At 44.2% G+C, this 22,661-nt stretch overlaps 1 protein-coding gene across 1 annotated transcript; it reads right to left on the bottom strand.

The window, feature by feature from the left end:
• Positions 1–789: 789 nt before the first annotated feature.
• Positions 790–2,260, bottom strand: LOC144711479 (putative aspartic proteinase GIP2). Its single transcript, XM_078585497.1, has one exon. It carries the CDS (start codon positions 2,220–2,222, stop codon positions 954–956), a length of 1,269 nt encoding a protein of 422 aa, XP_078441623.1. The 5' UTR covers positions 2,223–2,260; the 3' UTR covers positions 790–953.
• Positions 2,261–22,661: the final 20,401 nt, after the last annotated feature.

Here is a 22,661-nt window from a genome sequence, read left to right on the forward strand (position 1 = left end):
GTTGTAGCTGCCCAGAAGAGAAACAGACTAGTTGAAGTTTTCATCAAGTGGGATGGCCTCTCTGACAAAGATGCATCTTAGGGGCCCTTGAAAACCATACACGCCCAACTTCCTGATAGTCACCTTGGTGACAAGGTGATAGTGGATGAGGGGGGAAATGATACGGTTCCCTTTAGAATATATAAGAAAAGAAAAAGAAGGGAGAGCCACATAAAGGATGTTGACTAGTCAACAGGTACCAGGGGACCTGATGCCTATAAATAAGAGGTAAGATCTCCAAGAAAGGCATATGCTGGCAGTTTGACTTCTTGGAGGGTGTTTGAGATCTTGGAGAGACCAGCTGTATATGGCAAGGGCCTTCTGAGGCCATTGATACCAACATGAGGAGCTAGCTACAGGTGGATCAGCTACAGGAGCTAGCTACAGGAGCGTTACATTTTTAAGTTGTATTTCATGATTGTTTTTCTTACCATTTCGATACGGATCATATCATAGTCTAATATGTGGCAATAAGTTCCTTTGGAACCTGATCTGAGTTTAGGTGCATAATCATAACAAGTTAACAACATTTAATAAAAGCCTCTTTTATCAATTGTGAACTACGTGTTAACTAGTGTGTGTAAATGCTTAGAATCTACTGGGTACATTTCTAAAATGATTTTATCTTAGTCTCAATCGAGATAAATTAATTGTTGGCGATCAAAACAGACTAAACAAGGCACAAAATATGGTGATTGTTCTCCTCTAGGCTATACAGCCCAGACCTTTATCCATTTGCTCCACTGGCAGTTACTTGGCAAACAATTATGATAGTTGTTGATCCCGCACTTATTACAAACGATACTGCCGGGAGGTATAGCGAAAACCCACAGAATTCGAGGCCGTCGTCTGAGGAAGAAGAAAGAGAGGGGGAGAAAAGAAGAGCGTGTTCGAAGGACGCAGAGCCAGGGAGGCTAAGGCGAGGTGGAGGTGAAGTTGAAGTTGGCGCAGGTTGTCTGACGGAAGCGGAGAGAAGAACTGAACCCCAGCCGGGACGTGGCGAGGTCGAACTCGAGAAGGTTATCCTCGAGCTGGTACCCGCCGATAACGATGGCGCTCGTCACGTCCGGACCGCCGTCGACGAAGGCGAGGCAGGAGACCCCCGCGCGCACCTCCACCACCGAGTTAGCCCCGAACACGCGCCAGAACACCTGCGCGCTCTGCAGCACCAGGTCGATCTGCGGCACGCCCGGCCCAACCCGCGTCGACCCGACCTTGCTCGAGTCGAAGCAGAACCCGAACGGCTTGACCGGCGGCACGGACCGCAGCCCGCTCTCCCTGGCAAACGCCGCCGCCACGGCCCGGAAGATCGAGCCCTCCAGGACCGTGTACGGCTCGGCAGTCGAGATCCTCGTCCCGCCCCGGCCCGTCCTCTTGTTGATCGTGAGGAGTCCGGCGTTGAACCCCGCGACGCGCTTCCCGTTGACTTGGATAGCGGTCACGCCGATGAAGTACTCGGGGGGCGGCTGGCCAGAGAAGGAGGCCCCCGTGGTGGGCACGGGGTTGACGAGGAGCGGCGTGTAGAGAAGCGAGGAGGACACGTCGATGCCGGGGAGGAGGCGGTATGGCCCGCCGCCGAAGAAGGCGACGCCGACGGTGTTGGAGAGGCAGACGGCGAAGCGGCGGCGGAGGCTGAACTTGGCGGCGAGCTGGGAAGGGAGGGCGACGGGGTTGCGACCGAGCCCGGCTATGCCCTTGGCCCCGCTGGCGAGCCCCTCGAGCAGGCCGGTCGAGCCACACCCGTAGAGGGTGCGCGCCGCGGTGGCCAGCGGTCCGGGGTTGGAGCCGTCGGTGGAGGCCACGACGAGGACGTCCTCGGCTAGCTCGCCGATGGAGCTGGTCCGGATGAAGGGGTTGTTCGGGAGGAAGCCGCAGATGGTGTCGTTGATGCAGGCGCCGGACCGGGCTGCGGCGCACTGAGCCGAGTTGCACCGCACCGGGCTGGACGTGGAGGAGACGAACCCGCGGTCGCAGTCGACCCAGAGGAAGGACCCGCCGAGGTCGACCACGGCCGGGACCGGAACGAGGGGGGTCCGCTGCCGGAGCTGAGCAACGTACTGGCGCGTGGCCGCGTCCTTGGCGACCGCCACCACGAGAGCTTTGGGCCGCTGCGCGTCGGAGACGGCGAGGAAGAGGAAGAGTAGCGCGAGACAGGCCAGCTTAGCTTTGCTGGATGACGCCATGGTTGACTGCTTAGCTTTGCTGTAATCTTTGTTACTTCGTCGGCGTGTATTTATAGGCTTGGAGGAGTCGGCATCCTTATCCTCCGCGGCCTGCGACCTTGTTCCACGTTCCCACTCTTCGCTGCAGTAACTCTCTGACCGAATACGCGTTTTCTGGATTATTTAATGCTATTCGTCGTTGAAGTTTCGCTTTCTTTGGTTGGGAAACCAGCAGATAATGTTTTTCTGTGGGGAGGAGAGGCGGTATTAATAATTTGGAGTTTTGACCACAAGAGTTTTGGGCTGGTGAGGATGTGGACGTGGCTCTTATCGGCTCTGTTGTCGAGAGACATGTGGAGATTTGGCCTGGAGATGACCTTCGGCTGGTAGAAAGTATCCCCGCAAACTTCTAAGGGGAAATACTACGTATCATCACCCTCTGTTTTGTTCGCGCCACCAAGAAGACGCCAAGTGGCGTCTTCTTTTTTTTTTCGCCAGCGATGGTCAAAATGCTGACGTGGATTCCACCGTGGTAGCCAGGTGGACTCCACGATGGCATCCACGCCAGGTGGACTCCACGATGGCATTTTGACCATCGCTGGCCGTTGCCGCCGCTGCCCGTCGCTGCCCGTCGCGGGCGGATTCCACCGCGGCTGCCCGTCGCAGGCGCCCGTCTCTGGCAGCCGCCGCCCGTCGCCTGCTGCCGCCGCTGCCGTCCGTCTCCGGCCGCCTCTGCCGTCGTCGGCGCCCGTCTCCGGCCGCCTCCGCCGTCCCCGGCCACCCGTCTTTTTCTCGCCCTCGCTCACCCTCTTCCTCGCGAGGGCGAGAAAAAGACGGGCGGCCGGCGACGGCGGAGGCAGCCGGAGACGGACGGTGGCGGCGGCCGGCGACGGGCGGCGGCTGCCAGAGACGGGCGCCCGCAGCGGCCGCCCGCGACGGGCAGCCACAGTGGAATCCGCCCGCAACGGGCAGCGACGGGCAGCGGCGGCAACGGCCAGCGATGGTCAAAATGCTGACTTGGAGTCCACCTGGCGTAGATGCCATCGTGGAGTCCACCTGGCTACCACGGTGGAATCCACGTCAGCATTTTAACCATCGCTGGCCAAAAAAAAGAAGACGCCACTTGGCGTCTTCTTGTTGGCGCGTGCTATATTTTGAACAAAACAGAAAGTTGGTGCTATTTTTTGAACAAAACAGAGAGTTGGTGATGATACGTAGTATTTCCCCAACTTCTAATGAAGGTTCGCGTGCAAGAAAAGAGAATCTCTCTCTCTCTCTCTCTCTCTCTCTTTCGATTGTTCCGGGAAGACAAATGAAGGTTTTCTGCATCGATGGATGGATGGGAAGAAGAGCCACAATTCCTCTTCTATAAGACTTCAGAATAATCTCTTTTACGTTCTCACTTCCACCTGGATTCCTTGGACTTTCTCATTCTGGATGTTAGGAAAGAATTAGCCTTTTAGTCCCCCCCATCGGATCCATTTTATCTTCTCAATAAAACATCAACCTATCTCTGGTCGTTTCCTTAGCCCAAAGGATCTTCTGATGCCGGACGTCGTCGAGACGTCGTTCGGTCGACACCGAGGGTAGCGGCTCAGTATTGATTAGAGATCTCGATCGGACAACGAGGATCAGGGTCGTCCGATGATGCTAGTGGACAGGTATCTATATGATGACGATGAATGCAAGAGATCCTACGTGTCGTACGTGCATGCGCCGAAGTGCAGGATTGCCGTTCCAGAGATAGACGGAGTTGCGTCTAGTGGGGTCAAACCAACTGCCCGAACCTCGCCCGAGAGGGTCGAGGCCGAGTTCGTCGCCGAACGGGAAGTTCCCGCTAGTATGCTCACACGCGTTGGGAGAACCCGACTCGTACCGGGCCGGTAAGACTCTCGTAATAATTCGTCGCTTTCTCAACCTGTCTCGCTCACCTATATCTAACCCGAGCGCGGAGGAGGCAATACGAAGTGCACTGAAGGAGATAAAAGACGTAAAGAGCAGTGGAGGGAGTACCTTTTGTCGCGTCCGGCGACTGCTAACTGGAGATCACAGGAGATAATAACGGGAATATCACTGGCGCGTCGGTGAGGGCCGGCGGGGAGGAGGGCTGGTGGAGTGATGCCGGTCCGGAACTGAGCGGGGTTGGCGGCTAAGCGGAGGGCGAGCCACGTGCGGGGCGCTGCGCGCGAACAACTGTGGCACGGGCGGCAAGAAGGAGCGCATGGTGATGGCAATCAGCGCTGAGTGGCGCGGCACGGCGAGGCCAAGCGCGCTGCAGCTGCGGCGGTCTCGGTCAACCCGCGAGGCGACGGTAAGCGGGTCCTTGTGTCCACGGTCAACCCGCGGGAGACAGTCGCAAGGTCGGTCGGGCGATGAAGGACTCGATCAAAGGGGGCCAAACCTGACAGCGACGGTCAGCCGCATCACGGCCAGAGGTGAACAACCGTGAGAGACGGTTGCATGACTCGGCGGCAATGAGAAGACCGAACGGCGGCGGTGGGATTGGGCGATGGCGGGCGGTGGCGCGTCAAGCCACGGGCAGCCTGCGGCAAACGGCTGCGATGCCGGTCTGGCATCAGGGAGGACGACGGCGGTGGAACCAGTCAGCACAGCGGCGGACGGGAGAGCTGCAGATAGGTTGATCGGTGGAGGGGTGGTCGGCCGGCAGGAGCAGGGCGCGCATGTAGGCAGAGGTGGTGGCGGAAAATGGCAGCAACGGTGTAGGAAAGCGGCGTGAGGCGGCGGGAGTCGACGTCGGCGGCGGGGCAGCAGATGGGCGACGGCGTTCCTCCCTTTTCTCCTTCTCTCTTCTCACTTCTCTTCTTCCTTCTTCTTCTTCCTTGTTCTTCTTCTTCCCACAATATGATAACTTCAAAATGGAAAATTCAAGAGTGAGTAGGGGGGGGCCCTCCCCTCCCTTATATAGGAGAGAGGAAAATGGGCCCCCATAACAACAAAAGGAACAAGAAGAAAAGAAGGGGGAGATAGAGGAGTGTTAGGCCCACTAAGGACAAGGGGAGGGGATTGAATCCTCATATGGGTTCTTCCCCTCCATACAAAGACAAACAAAAGGAAAATAGCGATAAAGAAAAACGATGACGAGATAGTAATGCTCCGAAGGTGGCGTGTCGTCACGCCGTGTACCTGAATCCAGGGTTGCGCGTCGATGCGGCGGCTCGTCGTGTCAGCTGGACACGTGTTGGTGGCGGGCTCACTGACGATGCCGGCTCCTCGCGTGTCGGTGCTGCGGTGTCGGACGGTGCCGCGCCATCATCTTCACCTCTCATATCTACAAGCATTTGAACTGTTGTTAGTGGAGAACCTTTCAAAATCTTCACTATTCCTTTATATTTATGCGCTTATTCTGGAGTTCATGACTATAAGGCGTACATAAGAATATGACTTGCATAAGAATATGAGTTTTGGATACACATATTAGTAAGCTACATAGTACCCATCATTGATATCGAAATTCCTTTTTTCTTGAGGTGGGACCACAATATAATTCACTGATAAAGAACAATAATTAGGTCATGTTTAAATTCTCATATCCGGGTCCTGATGATCATACACAACTATGAAAAAACTGGCAATTCATGAGACCAAGGTACATTGTGAGGTCTCATCCTGTCTACAGAGTAACGTAATATTGTATACATATAGGTACATAATACAAATTAAGTTCTTAACTATTTGATTTTCTTTGATCAAAACTCTTTCCTGTTCAAAATTTGGTCTTCGACATTTCCTGTTCAATGGGAATTTTCTCAAGAGGAATGTTTTGCTTCAAAAGCCTCCCCATTACACTGAATATATAGAACCTTTGTGATAAATCTGTAGTGTCTAGGGTATAGTCCACGCTCATACAGGACGAGGATGAAGGATGAGATGGGACGAAAATTCTCCCATCTGACGTCCCACTTTTGGGGTCCGCGTGCATTGTCCTGTCTGAAATTCGTCCCTTCCTGGAGATTATCGTCCACATCCCATCGCATCTGAGGGAGTGTTTTCCTGTTCGATGTCTAGGATGATAAAAAAGGTTACTTACTAGTTACTCTGTAAAAAGGCTCCTGCTCAAACAATTTTAAAAAGGATTTTGGCACAACCCCACAACCCTCCCCCCTCATGATTTTGCTTGAGGAGGATCAAACTCTCTCTCAGCTCTTGATTTTCTCTGGTCTCTCACCTGGGATCCTCTGCTATTAGTTCTAGGTTATCGGTGTTGGAACCTAGCTCTCTCACTTCAGCAACTCACACAGAGAAGGGAAGGACAAGCACTCACTCTCTTGATCTCACACATAGAAAAAGGTTTGAAGCCCTCACTCTCTTGATCTCACACAGAGAAACAAGATGCAAGAACACTTTGAAAGAGAAGGGAACCTTGACGCACACAACATACTACAACAATGGAACACCTACATATTTATAGACACTCCCCCATAACTGCCTATGGATCTAAACTCATCATGGCCACACACCTGTCCATGTACTTGATCTTCCAAGAAACCCAGTCTTTAGCCCCGCAAAAAAAGCTGCTGCCTCCACATCTCCTTATGCCATGCTGACTTGGTCATTCTGGACTTATATAAAAAATACCGACTCCTAAAATAACTAAGGCAAGATTATTTTTCCAACAATCTGTGACTACCTCTATCTCTTATTAGCACTGAGGTTTTACTGCAATTTGTTATCTCTTATAAGCGTTGATCTTGTTGGTGATCCAATTCTCTTGCACTGCATATTTTGCTCGTTCTGCATATAAATCTCTCTTTGCATGTCTCTTTCAGTTTCTTCATCGCTCTATCTATGTCTCTCTTATGGCATGTCTGTCTTGCTTTCTGCAGTGCTCTTCTGCTCTCTTTCCTTCTACATAAATATGAGTATATAGGTTTGTAGATACATATAAGAAAATCTCTCTCTTCCTGTTTATCTCTCTATGTTTTCATTTATATGTGCATTTATATATCTGATACTTTTTCTTGTTCTGTATCTCTACATTTCTGTCTACCTCTTACTCTATATATATCTCTCTCTCTCTACATCTATGTCTCTCTCACTCTCTACAACCCTCTCTCTGCATCTCTGTCTCTCTCACTTTCTACAACCCTCTTTCTACAGCCCTCTCTCTGCAACTTTCTTTCTCATCCACCCACTTTATTTCTCTCTCTATCTCTCACTCTCTCTCCTCTTGCTTATTCATTTTCTTTATCTCTTACTCTCTGTTTCTCTTTCTCTTGCCCTATCGACATCTCTCACTTCATCCAACAATGTCATTTTCTACATGTATATGTATATCTGTTTCTCTCTCTCCTGCATCTCTGTCTCTCTCTAAGCCCTCTCTTTGCAACTCTCTTTCTCATCAGCTCTCTTTATTTCTCTCTCTCTCTCTCTCTCTATCTCTCTCTCCTTTCCTGTCCATCTCGCCCTCTCTCTTTGTCTCTTGTTCTCTGTTTCTCTTTTTCTTGACATCTCTACATCTCTCACTTCATACGCCAATGCCATTATATATATCTATATATATATCTCCCTCCATCTCTGTCTCTCTCTGCATAACTGTCTATTTTTCTCGCTCCTTTTTTCTCATTCCTGCTCTCTTTTCATTGTTAAATATCTCTTTATATACCTTACGCTCAGCATCTCTCATTCCCTACATATCTTTCTCTGCAACTATATTTCCTGCATAGCTATCATTCTCTCGTGTTATGTAATTATGTCCCTTCATATGTGTGTGTCTTAATAAGCCAAAATAAGGGGGCGAATTATTCAACTGCAATCCATTATAGTTGTTGATGTCAGCTTATGAAATAAAATTTGTAAAACCCTAAATTAAGATGTATAGTGATAAGAATAGGTATCATCCATGGGAAGCTAGTAAGGTAATTCCATTAGGGATCTACTTGAATGTTTTGACCCTAATTAGGGTTAATTTAATCTTCAATGAAGATCAAATCACCCTAATTAGATGAAGACTAAGGAAAGGAGGTTAGAGGAGATAGGAAGAATAGAAGAATTTGTGATTATTTTAATTGAATTATTTGATCCAATAAAAAGGATCAAAGGAGTCAAGTAGAGGGATTAAGAGAAAATTTTTGTTTCAGTTTGTTTTGGTGAGAGTAAAATCCAAACTAACTAACTACTATCTCATAACTATAATCTAATCTTCCTTGGAAATTAAAGTTTTTTATTAATTTTTTGTTCTTAATTTAATACTCACTCGACTTAATCCTAGTAAGGGCTTGTACATGCCACTCAAGCCAAGTGATTTAGAATTTCAAACCAAGATCATGAAGAATAATAAAAAAATTTCACCACCGAATAATTCCAAATACACTAAAATTCAAAGACAATGAAGTAAAAAATACCAAATGCAGTTGATCAGGCTGGTTCTCATCTTTGCCTTGTAGATGTGAAAGAGCCTCTTCCAAAAATATCTCCTCAACTCGAATTTCTATTTTTATACTTAGGTTAAATTGTAAAATTACTAATTAACCCCCATTAATTAATTAATTTTTATCCATCGATGTACGCCACAACCAAATGAACATACAAATAGCAAGAGAAACGTGAGACGAGCAAGCCCATAAATTTTTAGCTTAATCTGACTTCAAGATTTGGTGTAATTAATAATTGAATATTGATCAAACTTAGACGTTGGATCAATATATCATTTTTTTAAATTATAACTTTACATTACACACAATATTGTGTTGCTTCCATATTGTCTGTCGAGGTTATAGAGAAATTTTGGCGCCTCCTCTCTCGGCATGCCACGTACCCACATCCTGAAATTAAGAGAGAGAAAAAATAAAAAAATACATTTCAAAGCACACTTACCTGTTGTTTTTTACTAGTGTCAACGACTCAAAAGATGCCACATCAACTTCCGCAAGTGCATTTTTGCATGCAAAGCACGGGTGTTGCACTTACCTCCCTCAAAGATCCCTCTACTTATTGCATTTAGGCCGTCAGATTCTCTTCCGACATCCAATATTTGGCTACACAGCCCGCAAAAATCAATTTCTTGAAGCTTTGCACAAAAATCCTTGATTTAATTCGTGCGCACAAACAGAAGCAATCCAAAATAATTAGAAATATGCCCATCCATTTTATCTCTTCCCCATAATTCCCTAAAAAACATAGAAAAATCCAAATTATTTTGATAAAACTCTCAACCTATTTTAAATTGAATCTTTACTCCTGAAACATGCGATTGAGAGCTGTTTTAACGGAATATTTGCAACCAAAATTTAAAAATTTTGCTATAATTGTATAATTTTGCTATTTAAAAATTAATTTCTTCCACGAATAAATTCCCCAAAAAATTAATAACCGTACAGGAAAATCTAAAAAATTCAGTAACTGATCCCCACATTAATCAACATTCAATCAATTTTTAAATCTTCCTTTTCCATTGAAATAGAATTATTACATGTTTAAATAAATTCCATAAAATTTATAAAATTACAGAAAAGTAGGGTAAAATGTTAATTCACATGTAAATATATGATGAAAACCCCATTTTAAACTCCTTAGGATAAAATTATGCTACTTGAATTAATAACAGAATTTAGGGTGTTATCATATCTGTCTGTCTCTTTCCCTACATGTCTCACTCTTTTGGTACCAATTTGATGTTAGACGTCGTCAAGGCATTGTCCGGTTTGTACCAAGGCAATACTCGAATACCTAAATGACGATGTCGGACATCGTCAATGATGTAGTCTGACGGGTAATTCCCTATGAAGATGTAACTACACGATCCAGTGTCCTAGGTGAGATGTATGTGCATGTCCCGACAAATGGGGATTCGTTGAACTTCGAGCTCCGGGTTGGATGATCGATGATGGTGTGATGCAGAAAGCCATCAATGACATCATCCCAAGGGTACCAAGATGATGCTCGGATACCGGTGTAATGCCAGACCTCGTCCGATTGGGTGTTGAGGCAGTGCTCAAATATCAATGTGATAGCGGACTACGTCGAAGACATCGTCCGTCGGGTAGTTACATAGGCTTAGCGACTTTCTACTTACGTTTTGCTCCAGGATTTAGCAGCTTACCGTCCCTATCACCGATCTTATGGGACTCAATAAGTTCAAATTTACAAAGACGACCGACAAAGCCTTTGAAGCAATCAAGCGCCATACGACTTAGGCACACGTCCTAAGACTGCCCGACTTCAACCAGGTGTTTAAAGTCGCTTGTGACTCTTCATGCGTAGGTATTGGTGGTGTCCTTAGCTAGGAAGGACACACGGTTGAATACTTCAGTGAAGAATTGAATGATACAACGCGTTGATATGATAACTAGAATCGTGAATTTTTATGCCTTAGTCTAGTCACTTTGACACTAGTGGCATTATCTACTTGCGAAGGAATTTGTGCTCTAATCGGACCATAGTGCCCACAGGCACTTGCACGGCCAGAAGAAGGTCAGCAGATTGCCACGTTTGTTGGATCGCTTACTTGCAGGAGTACACATTTGTGATACAACATAAGAAAGGGAAGGATAATGGCGTAGCTGATGTTCTCAGCTAGAGACCAGTCGTCCTAAACGTGATGAAGCCCCAAGTCTTGGGGTTTGATCAAATTCCACAATACTATGACGACAGTCTTGACTTCGAAAAGATTAGACATGCCGTTAGTGATGACTTGAAGTACGAATAATGAGATTATTCTATCTCCAAGGGTTACGTCTTCCATGGGAAGAGATTATGGATACCTTGTACATCGCTAAGATATTTCCTTATCTGGGAAACACACGCTGGTGGTTTGAGCGGACACTATGGTGTCAAAAAGACCATCCAATCGTCAAAATATCCGTGCTATTGGCCGTCACTAAAGAGAAACATTGGGAAAATTGTCTCCCGTTGCTTGACTTGATCGAAGGCCAAGATGACGAAGTAGAATGCCAGACTCTATATGCTCCTACCCGTACGGATGTTAGTATCGACTTTGTTCTTGGCCTACCGAAGACCGCCTGATGGTACAACTCTATTATGGTCATGGTCGATTTACTCTAAAATGGCCCACTTTCTACAATGCTTAAAGATTGTCGATGCCCCGCATGTAACACGCTTAATTTTCAACGAGATCGTCTGCATGCATGGAGTACCACAGTCGATCATGTCGGGTTGCGATGTGTGATGCACTAGCAATTTTTGGAAAACCCTATGGGTCTTGATGGGGAGGAAGCTCAACTTTTCCACGACCTATCAACTGTAAACAGAGGGGAAGACTGAGGTAGTGAATCATAACCTAGAGAATTTACTTCGCTCGATCGTCGAAGAAAATTTCTCCACTTGGGATCGTGTCATACCCTATGCTGAATTTTCATTTAATTCTTGGGTGAACCGTACCACTGGTTGCACTCTGTTTGAGATTGTTTATGGCCAGACACCTCGAAAGGCATTAGACCTTGCCTTCATAGATGAGCATTTTAGAGCTTCCGAGGATGGCATTGCATTCACACAACATATTAGGGACATGCATCATGACATTCATGCATGCATTGCATCGCTAAACGAGAAGTACATGGTCGCCGCTGATGTGGATCGTAGGTGAATTAGCTACACCAAGGGAGAACTTGTCATGGTCAGGTTGAGGCCCGAGAGATACTCTCCTGGGGCCTCTACGAAGCTTTATGCTCGTAGTGTCGGGCCTTTCTCGATAGTCCGTGTGGTCGATGAGAACGCCTATGTTGTGGGTATCTAGCCAGATTTGGATATCAGATTTGGGGATTTGAGAACGCCTACGTTGTTCCACTTTCAAGGTTAGCTATCTGGTTTGGTACCAACCTATGCCGCCTATCATTGAGCCTCATAGCCCCTCGAGCCTTAGTAATGAAGTGAGCAAGAAAAGCCTTCTACGCCCTCCCGTCCTGTCCCAAATGAGGCATGAACATGTCGAGTCGGTACTATAGGAGTTAATTAATGTTGCAGGGGAATAGATGGACCTATAGTTCCTGATAGTCCCGGACATGGACGAAGGATGGGATGGGACAAGTTTTCATCCCATCCTACATCACATGTTAGCTCAGCGATGAAGGGCAGGATGGTTTTTTGTCCCCCAACAAAAAAACCATCCCGTCCAATAATCTCGGGATGGTTTTTCATCCGGTCTAGTCTTCCCGGGACAAATTTTTGTACTGAAATTTATCATGAATGAAAAAATAGATTTTTTTATTTTTAATATATTTATATAGCTTAAAATACAAGGACTTTGATGCAAATTGTCATAGCGAGGCCACGTGGCAACATCTCAACCCTCAGATGTGAATCTGGTAGTTTTCCGTCCAGATTCATCTGTCCATCATCCAGAGACCTCCGGCGGGACAATATTTTCATCCCACAGGACGAAAACCGTCCCGTCCGGTGGTCCCTGAGACAACTTTTGTCCTGAAATTTTTATGGTATCCTCGGACAGGACGCTTTTTTTGCCCGGGAATGAAAAAACTGTCTCAATCACGTCTCTGCACTTTAGATGGCCCTCAAGTCCCTAGAGCACTGGCGAGGTCAACCATCTTCCGGTGACCGATGGATCTCACAGGCAGAAATTCTTCGGCTTCGACCGGAGCTCATCCAACCCATTGAAGATATTGTTGGCTTAAACTTATCAAAGCCGAGCTCTTCCTACCCCGGGATGATGATGGAGGACCATTCAGTAGATCGCGGCCCAACCCGTGGCCACCCACGTCAGAGAGCCAGAGCCAGCGTGAAGAATCTACAGTTCCGCTATCAGGTTTAAGAAGCGGTGTCATCGTCTCGCATCGTGTCATGTGTCATCTTTGGATTGTTGGGAGGCCCCTCCTTCGTGCGTTTTTTATTTTAAGTTGTGTTTAATGCCATCTTTAGGGGGAGGAAATCCTTGTTGGACCTCTTCTCTCCCTAAAGAAACATTTTAAGGGGAAGTCTATTAGGCTTTCTCCTTAAAAGGAGGCTAGATTAGGCCACTTACAACTGCCACTTTCTCTGCATAAGACGGGGGAGGGGTGGACGTGGGAGAGGGGGCATGTTGTTTTGACCATTGAGATCTGAAACTATCTTTGACAGTTATTTTTTTCCTTTTCTATTGTGATGCTTTGGTCTTGAAAAAAAAGAGTGCATTGTTGAAGAAGCTGGAAGGATGATCGTGTCCTCTGTTGTTGAGAAGGGTAGAAGTTCTCCCATTGGGTTTCCGTGTGGAGAAAAAGCTTATGGTAATTGCTGAGTTTTCTTTTATGGATTAAACATTCCATCTTCTTCAAGGAGGTTACGGTCATTTCCTTCTGCTTTGGATTATTCTACGGCTGAAGATTCCAGAGAAGGAACGGAATTCACTAAGCGTTCTATTGCCGACCGTCGTCAGATTTTCCTATTCTTGAGTCGACGGTTCAACTCGCCCACCGCTATCTACCCTCCGAACACGGCACGGTCTTTCTGTGGATGTCAATTAAGATTGGCTATCCCTTTTCTTATTTCAATGGCTAAATCACATCTTCTGAAGATTTCTGTTGCGCTGTCTATTTCTTCTCATTGAGCGTGCTCACGGTGGATTCTTCGGCCGTCTTGTTCCAACTGGGGGAACATTAACTGCTTATTTTATGATTCGCGAATTGATCATTCGACGCCAAGAATTTTCCCCTTTCCTTCTCGCTGGAGAAAGCCTCTCGCATTACTTAGGAATTTCCGTGGTGATTCTCCTGACTGTAGCTCTGCAATTCTCGATGGCCTTGCTCAATCGGGTGGTGAACGAAATTCCTGCCGCCCTCCATCAGTATACAACTGGACTACTGCTGCTGGATTTCACCTCTTCACAGCCTGAACTAGCAGCCCAAGCTCGCAGATTGATCGCACCCGTTGCCAACTTCCCTTTGATTACGTTGGACCTTCCGATCTCCTCTGCTGAGCTAGTCAACACTGTCATGAATACAATCCCTGGTCCACGTGGTTGGAGAGAAAACCGATTATGGGCATACTATTGCACCCATAACTAACTCAGCAATACTACTTAAATCAGCTTTTACGGTCGGCCATTGTCTCTCCCCAGCTACGCCAAATGATTTTCTTTGAGCTTTGAGACAGGAATTGAATCGTTTTGTGGAACCTCGCTGGCTGCACCTAATTCCAACGACTAAAGCACAATCCGCGTATATCACTCATCACACTTATCATCCTCAGACGCAGGTTTATTCGTACCACATATAATGTTATTTATCTCTTTCAGTGCCGATCTATAAATTTCTCATCGCCATTGAGTGAGATTAACCCCCATATTTCATTTACTGATTTCTTGACGGTGTCGGGATTGATCCATTATGTTACCGTTCCCCACTCGTTATTTTTTTGATCTGCTCACACGGGTCATTGGGAGCTTGCTCGTGACAAAACCCGTAAGGTGTCTGTTGGAGAGAACTCCAGGAGACAACACAAGAGCCCCTTCTCGCTCACACAGAAAAAGAAAGGAAAACACTTGTCGCTGTGATTTATCTTCGGTCCACACAGGTATTTATACAACTCATGGGGCTACCACCTTGGCAGGCCATGTAACTACCGGTCAGTTAGAATCACCTACCTGTGATTATCTGAACTATCCATTCATAAAGAGAAAAAACTATCTTGAGACAAAATAACAAGAAAGAAACTACTCCTGTAACTGTTTTCTTCTAGATTACCTCCATCAGTGTCATCCAATTGAGCTGCGTCTCCCTTCATCTGACCGCTGAGCGTACTTCTTGTTGAATTCTATTAAATATACGCATCAGTACCTTGCATTTTTTTTACGTTTTCTTAATATAATATTCTGTGGTCGACACGACCCCAACGAACGCTGTCGTCGTGTAACATCACGACCAGAAGCCAAGAGTCGGCGTCGCATGCTATCGCGCAGGGCAATGAGGGTGTAGCTAACGACTGGGGTAGATCGCGGCGTGTCCTCCGTTGGTCAACAGAATTTACTTGTTTGTACTACGCGACATCCACCGAATGGTTGAGCCAAGGGCATCTCGATGAGCTGATAAGGCAGCCAGCCATGATGCAACTCTTGTGGGTCACGATGTTGGGCGACAGAGATTGAGTTTGGAGCAACACTGACCCACTCGGCCTCAGGTTAATAGATCAGGCAGCACATAGGTGCACGAAGTCCCTGTGGCCGCGGGGGCGCGGATAGTCAGTGCAAACACACGATCAAAGGTAAATTTCACAGCCTCGCATTTTACGAGTGCGTTGTGTCAGCGACAGGCGAGGGGCACCAAGCGGTGCAGCCTAAAGGCGGGGCGAAGCAGATCATTCACTCTTCACCTTCACTCTTTTTCCCTTCCTTTCCTTCTTCCATCATTTCCCTTTTCTTCTTCTTCTGTGAGACCCGTTATCGAACAAACATCAAATTTGATAAAAATAACAACTGGTGTGAAAAACTAGGGCGCCATCGTGCCCCGTTTTATAGGGACACGATGGGCCTTACTAAGTGCATGGGTACTCTTAGTAAGGGCACTTGTGCCCTTACTAGCAAGGGGGAGGTCTTTTACATAGGACCCCCCTCTTAACAAAATCAAATGAATAATATTTGATGTGCTGATAATCTCAATTTTAAATTTATAACTTGTCGTTAGTAGTTGAGATTATTCAATAAAAATATATTTAATCGTACTTAAAAATATGGTTAGTGGTGAGTATGGATCGTCTCCACAGGAACGACAATTAGGGAATTACTTTCTTCTACTGATGATGATTGACAAGAGGATCAACGGAAACACGATTTGAGGACTTGAGCTAGTGATATCGATAAAACATACATTATTATAAGCTAATTAAACTTAAAGAAAAGAGTAGGTGATTGTGATGCATATGACGATGAACGATGATATGAATGAGGATAGTAATTTGATGTGGAGTGGTATGGTGGCGAGGATCTAAAGATGCAAAAAGATAGTAGAATGAGCATGCAAGTAAGATGATAAGCAGTAAGTATGTTAACTATACTGACGGGGAAGAGACAACGTAAGGCGAAGACATTTACCTTAGATCCTTATGTTCTGCCAGGATTGCAGCGATTTATGAGTGCTGGTAAGCTCCCCCTCTTCTCCAATGCTTCTTCCCCCACACTCAGAACACCAAGAACACTCTCGATGGATCTTAAAACTCGCTATCATTCAATTACCCATAAAAGTAAGAAGCAAGTTCAAGATGAATTTAACAATGACCCAGGCCTCTATTCATAGATCTAAGGATATGGATAGAAAGAGGACCGGAAGACAAAGCAATGCTGAAAATTTCAGCTCAATCGAAGCTGTAGATAAAAAGTTATGGATGTTTGAAGTTTGACCAATCCTAACCCTTGAAGTTCCTCTCTCCTCATTAGCATCCTCGTTTCCATGCCCGTTAAGAAGTCAAAGTGCCTTATATTCTGCGTTTTTGTATTCTGTGTGCCGCTTGTAATTTTTCGCACCACATTCACCTAGAAAGAAGACAAAAAGACAAAGAGAGAAGAAGAAAAAATAGAAAGACGTTAAAAACGTGTTTTTTCAGAGGGTGATGTGGCATTGTGTTTGCGCGCATGTCACCCTCTTCTTCCTCCTTTTTTTTCTTTGTTTTAAACGAGTTGCTGTGACTTTGGCACATCACCCTACGCCAGAAGAAAAGCCAAAAATACTTAAAAATTCATATAGAGTAAAATAAAGCCCAAAAAATATGCATACATATATATATCACATCTTTCTAAATCTAATGTCAACAATTTCCAGAAAAATTATATTTTGTCTCAAAAATGATATTATTTTAGAATATATTGTTAGAAAAAATCCCAAAAAATATAAAAATTGATAAATTCTTCTACATTAGATTAAATCATTTTAATGTTGATAACATGCAAATATGACTAATATAATTTTAATCATATAAGGCATTAGAAGTGCATGTTATCACGTGCACGTCGATACAATACAGGACAACACAACATGGCATGACATGAACACGTACGCAACACGACAAATACTGACACAACGAGAATGAATACTCAAACATGAATAAACGAAGAAGTCGAAAAGAAATCAAAACAAGAGAAAGATACATGCGTGATTTCACCCTAGATGCTTGAATCCGGGTGCCTTCATTGACGCCTTGGCGTGCTAGTCGGCTGGATGCGAACAAGCAGGCTGTGGACAACGATGACAATGGCTTTCATGATGTCTCTGATGGATTAAGGTGGCTCACTCCATCACCTTTTTTTTAGTCTTTCCATCTCTTTCTCTTTCTCTCTCTTTGTGTATTTTTATCCCTCTGTGTATCGCATCTTGTCCATCTATCTCACACCCAACATATCTCTCTGTATATGTATAAACCTCTTTCTCTACCTCTCTTTTTCTTCTAGGATAACCTTCGAGATTCAGGAGTGAAGAACAATATGGCGAGTAATGACTTAATCTGCATGGATCTTTCATTCTCTCTTGCTTCCTTCATTTCTTAATGCATATATCTCGCTGTACCACTATCTCTCCCTGCATCTCTCTTTGCATATCTATCTGTCTTTGTATCTCTCTCGGATTTCTATATTTCTTTCTCTATGCTCTCTGCATATTTCTTTCCCAACCTAGCAATCAGCATTTGCCCTTCCCATGTCTCTCTTCCTTTGTGCCCCTATCCCTTCTAATGTCTTTCTGTATATTCATAGCTCTCTCTGACTTCTCTCTCTACCCATCCATCCATTACAATCTCTCCATCCCTATTCTTCTCCTTCACTCAATCTGGTGAACAAAATAGGTTTTGAACTCATGAAAAGCTGTTCATTTAATTTTTTCTTATGTTCACATAATTTTATTTACCTATTCCAGTTTTGATATGGCTTGTATCCAAAATCCTTTGTAGTCTACAAAATGTTAGTCGTCAATAAAAGTTTAGGTTCATCAACCATAAGGTCCCTAAACATGATATATGAAATGGTAATTAGATGGGTACATTTTTTTATCCTGGATGTCTGAGGTTACTAATGGAGGCCACATTGAGAACCACACCAAATTTTACTGTGAGGGCTATGCCTACAATATCGGACCAATGCCTGGGGATAGATCTTGATGACAACAACTCTCAAACCATAATGTAAAATTGGCCCAAAATTTTGGTCAAGTTCATTGAGATTGGCCTAGACGAGTACCGTTGTGCACGTTGTGAAGCACAAAACCCCACCACAAGGTTGTCACCAAGCGAAATAAGGATAAGAGCACAAACATGTTGAGGAAGCATTCCTAGAAAGCCCACCGTATAATCCAGAAAGGTATTAGCGGCGTATAGATAAATCAAGTGACATTGCTTCAATACAATTTACTGTCAAACAAGTGGCATATACATTTTCTGTGTCACCTCGGAGCAAACAAAGGATGAATGTATTAGATTTATCTACCAAAATGATCTACTGTGGAGACTCGTCAAGACTAAGTCCTTACGGAGACTGTGGTAAGACAAGAGGTGGGGGATGTCCTTAGTCTGGTTTCACTGAAAGCAATAGCATGAAGGATGCAGATACTACTACAAGGAAAACTGGTCCCCATGTTTGTTAACATCCATAGCATGGGTCTAACTACAAAGGCCTGGATATCACACAAGAATATTGCCTTGCTAGGTGTCACAGTCCAATTGTTGATGACGAACTCAAAATCAATGTAAAATTATGTCATTGAGAAATTTACTTTATTCAGAAATATTTATAAACCTATAGTTTTAAATAATCTAGTTAGCTACTGACGAGTAAGGGTCATCTCCACAGGGAATGGATATTTCGAAAGGAACCTCTTGATTGGGTGAACATAAGAAGATGAGAAGAGTTACATATAGCACACGAGGTAGGAAATGGTTAAAGATATCGATTATGGTAGATGTATTAGCAGTTTAAGAAGATAGATGATTATCCTGCTTGTATTATTGGAGGATCATTGATTAAGATGAGTGGATGAAGGTAGATGTGAACGGTGGAGTGAGACGAGATAAGAGGTTTCCAACTTAGGGTTTTTGAATAGGGATTGAGGCAGTGAAATAAGGTTGAATGGTGATTAAAACATGCAAGGTAGTGATATGTGTTGGCTTAAGTGGAAGGAGAGAGGTGGGTTAAAAGAGCATCACTATGTACGCGACCCATGAAACAAATGATAATGAGAGTGGGTAGAGAAGATGAGTGCCCATGAAGTTGGATGAGTGATAGTGGTGGATGAACATGATGAGGAGAAATAAACTACCTATATGTGTTGGAGAGGAGCCAATGTAAGGCAAGAGGCTAAACTCAGATCCCTATATTGTGCCAAGATCAAGGCGTTGTGCTGATGCAGATCACCCTCCTGACTTCTTTATCAAGCCTCTCCAAGTATTAGAGACACCAAGAAACCCTTGATGGACCTTAAAAACTTCACTTTCTTTAAATCTGCCTCTATAGGAGGAAGTGAGCATAAATATATTTTTCAAAAAGTAAATAGTTCAATTTATATATCCAAACACCGATGGATATAGAACATAAAGACAAAACTACCCTTAAAATTTTAGCTTAATCCTAGCTCTAGATTGTCAAATATCAAGTCTGAAAGTTGGAAGATTCCTAGTCCTTCATTTAATCCAAAGATTTCTCGCTCCTCATCCTCGTCAGTGCCATCATGTGATTCGGTTAGGATTTTGTCTCATCTCAACATTAGATGTGACGATTGATTGAGATTCTTTTGCATCATCCATAGTCGACGGCTCTCATCGCTTCACAAGCCACCCAAGGGAAAAAGACAAAATTGAGGATACCATCATATTATTTAAATCCACTATTTAATAGCTAACTTCAAGCAAAGTGGCACCATGTCCGCACATGCCACATCAGCTTGTTTCCCTGTTTAATCAAAATAAAGGGGTGACACATGCGGGCCACACGTACAGATGTGTGTCACGTGTACATGTGCACACTAGTGTGCACGTTGCGTCATGTGTCGCGTGACATTTCCACGCCCCCATTTATGTTGACTTGCCATCTCGAATCATAAAATCAAAATGTTTAGATGTCGAGCCTCGATCTCTATGTGCGTTTATTACGAAAAACCGTGCTCATTATATGTGATTTGCTGTCATCAGTGCCAGAAATAGGTAAAAAAGGAAAATTGTGATCATTAAATGTCATTATGGCATTGCTAATCGCAATGCCATAATGGTTTAGGTGAATGATTGGCAGACACAAATCAGTATGCTTAATAATTTTTTGTCATCGTTCGACGAATGAAACGGCAACTCGTGGCATCCCAAAATAAATGCGATAAAATATGTTCTAAAGTCCATATTAAATAAAATCAAGGCCAAAAAATTATATACAAACATATATTTTGACAAAGAAAAACCATATATATGAATTTAATGTCCACCAATTCTAGAAAAATTATATTCTAACTCTAAAAGTTTTATTCTCAAAATTGATGTACCAAAAATCCACAGAAAATGTAAAAATGCAGCAAGTACACAATATGATTCAAAAAGTAAATGTTATCAATTTAAGCTAGATAACATACGGGATATAATTAATTTAATGCTAATAAATATGTAAATATGGTCATTTTAACCTACTGAAACTACATGTTATCTGTTGACAATTAGTGGAAGCTGTTTGAGATGCCTCTTCACATATGACAAATCAAAGGAAGACATATCAGTGAAAACCTTAAATGTGTAGTCATGGAAGCCATCTATAAATATGATATTGAGTTGATATATATTCCATTAGCCTCAATTTTGGATTCATTGAAAACCATGAATCTTCAGTTGAACATGAAGAGACAAATAACTTGCGCCGCCAACATCCTCAACCGTGTCATCTAGGTTGGACTGAAGATTATTCCTAATCCATAGACACCAGAAAGCGGTGTCCTACACGTGCTAGATTAAAATACAGAAGCACTACAATACGCCAAAGATCCCTTTGAATCACCCATTAATGAGTTTACATCATTTATGTTGAGGCCTTAGGAGCAGTTGTTGCTCGAGTGAGAGCTATCATCAATGCCATCCAGGGCTCTACGCAACAATGGAAAAAATATGCTGACCTTTGGCAGAAGTTTTAAATCACGAATTCTAACAAAATAGTGGCTCTGTCCAACTCGTTGGGACTCCACGGTTGATATGTTAGAGGGCACTTTATCCAAGAGAGAAGTGGTCGACAATATGACTTTATGGTTTATAAATACATCGATGAAATATTGTGTCATTTCTTTGTCCACTATGCAACGGTTCAGAATTAGGGGCTGCCATGTACCTTTGACAGCTTGGGAAGGACCTCCAGTGGCCGTTTATCTGGTAGGACGACATTGGGACTCCTCCCAGGCTGTTGGATGTGTTGGCGCTCCCTCTCACGGCTGAAAACTGCTGCCTGGTGATTATGTCGATGGCTAGGAGTGGGGATGGATGGAACTGGCCCTGGCCATCTGATCCCGCTGAAAAAAGGGTTTGATTGCTGAGATTAAATCACAGCCATGTACCTTTATGAGTTTGGTGCACCCTACCTTGTCATCCGCCTCATCAGTGTGCCTCATCATCATCGTGCCCATTTTGTGATTCGAAGGGTCGTGTGGTCCAGTCATCTACGTCATTGGTTGCTACCAATTCGAACCCTGAAAAGAAGGAAAATGATTATATAATACGAGACATATCTCAGAGTCTAATATTCTACCATGAGGTTGGACAACTGAGATCATGTCTGTTTAATTAAAAATGATCCTAAATGACACGTGCTTTGGGTCGGGTTGGCTCAAAGCTCACTCACAATTTCTTCCTTATTTTCCTAAGATTATGGCCTGTTGGGTTGCAATCAATTTTTATGCTTGGTAGCATGGCCAGGTGCAAAGACGGAAGAAACAGGGAAACATTATCTCATACCGGAGAAATCATGAAAAACACATAATATATAAATGATTTTGGATACAAATTTTTTAAATAAATAAAAGATCTCCCTCTCCAAGAATTTACTGGCTTCTCCAAGTGCCTCTAAGGGCCTGCTGTTGACCGTCAATGGGTCCCATATGTGTACATAGTGGGTCAGCAGTTGGGCTCCTTGTGCGGCAGTGCTCCCCAGCTGTTCGTCGACCTAAGCAGTATGTGCTCACTGAGTGGCAGCTGGCTTGAGTGCCTTTGGCTCGTCCTTAGCTAGCCACTCAAAAACCCTTAACACTTTAATAACATACTAAATGTAAAAGGATAAAAAATCATTGAATATTTTAAGCATATTTTCAATAAGAATAAGAGGGCTGGTAAAATATACTACATATTTTATTAAAAAGTGTTATTTTACCAATTGCTTCATGGAATGATTTAGATTGAAGTTTCATTTGAAGATGAAAATAATATAGGTAAATGATCTCAAATTAGCATAAGAAGTTGCATGATTTCATGATGCATTAAGAGTTTATCACATCCTTTGACGTAGAGAGCACTGAAGTGTTGATGATGTAGCGAGCATGGTTTTATGGCCTTGTGCAATGCTCC

Source organism: Wolffia australiana, chromosome 1, assembly GCF_029677425.1.
Source record: "Wolffia australiana isolate 7733 chromosome 1, ASM2967742v1".
Taxonomy (NCBI): domain Eukaryota; kingdom Viridiplantae; phylum Streptophyta; class Magnoliopsida; order Alismatales; family Araceae; genus Wolffia; species Wolffia australiana.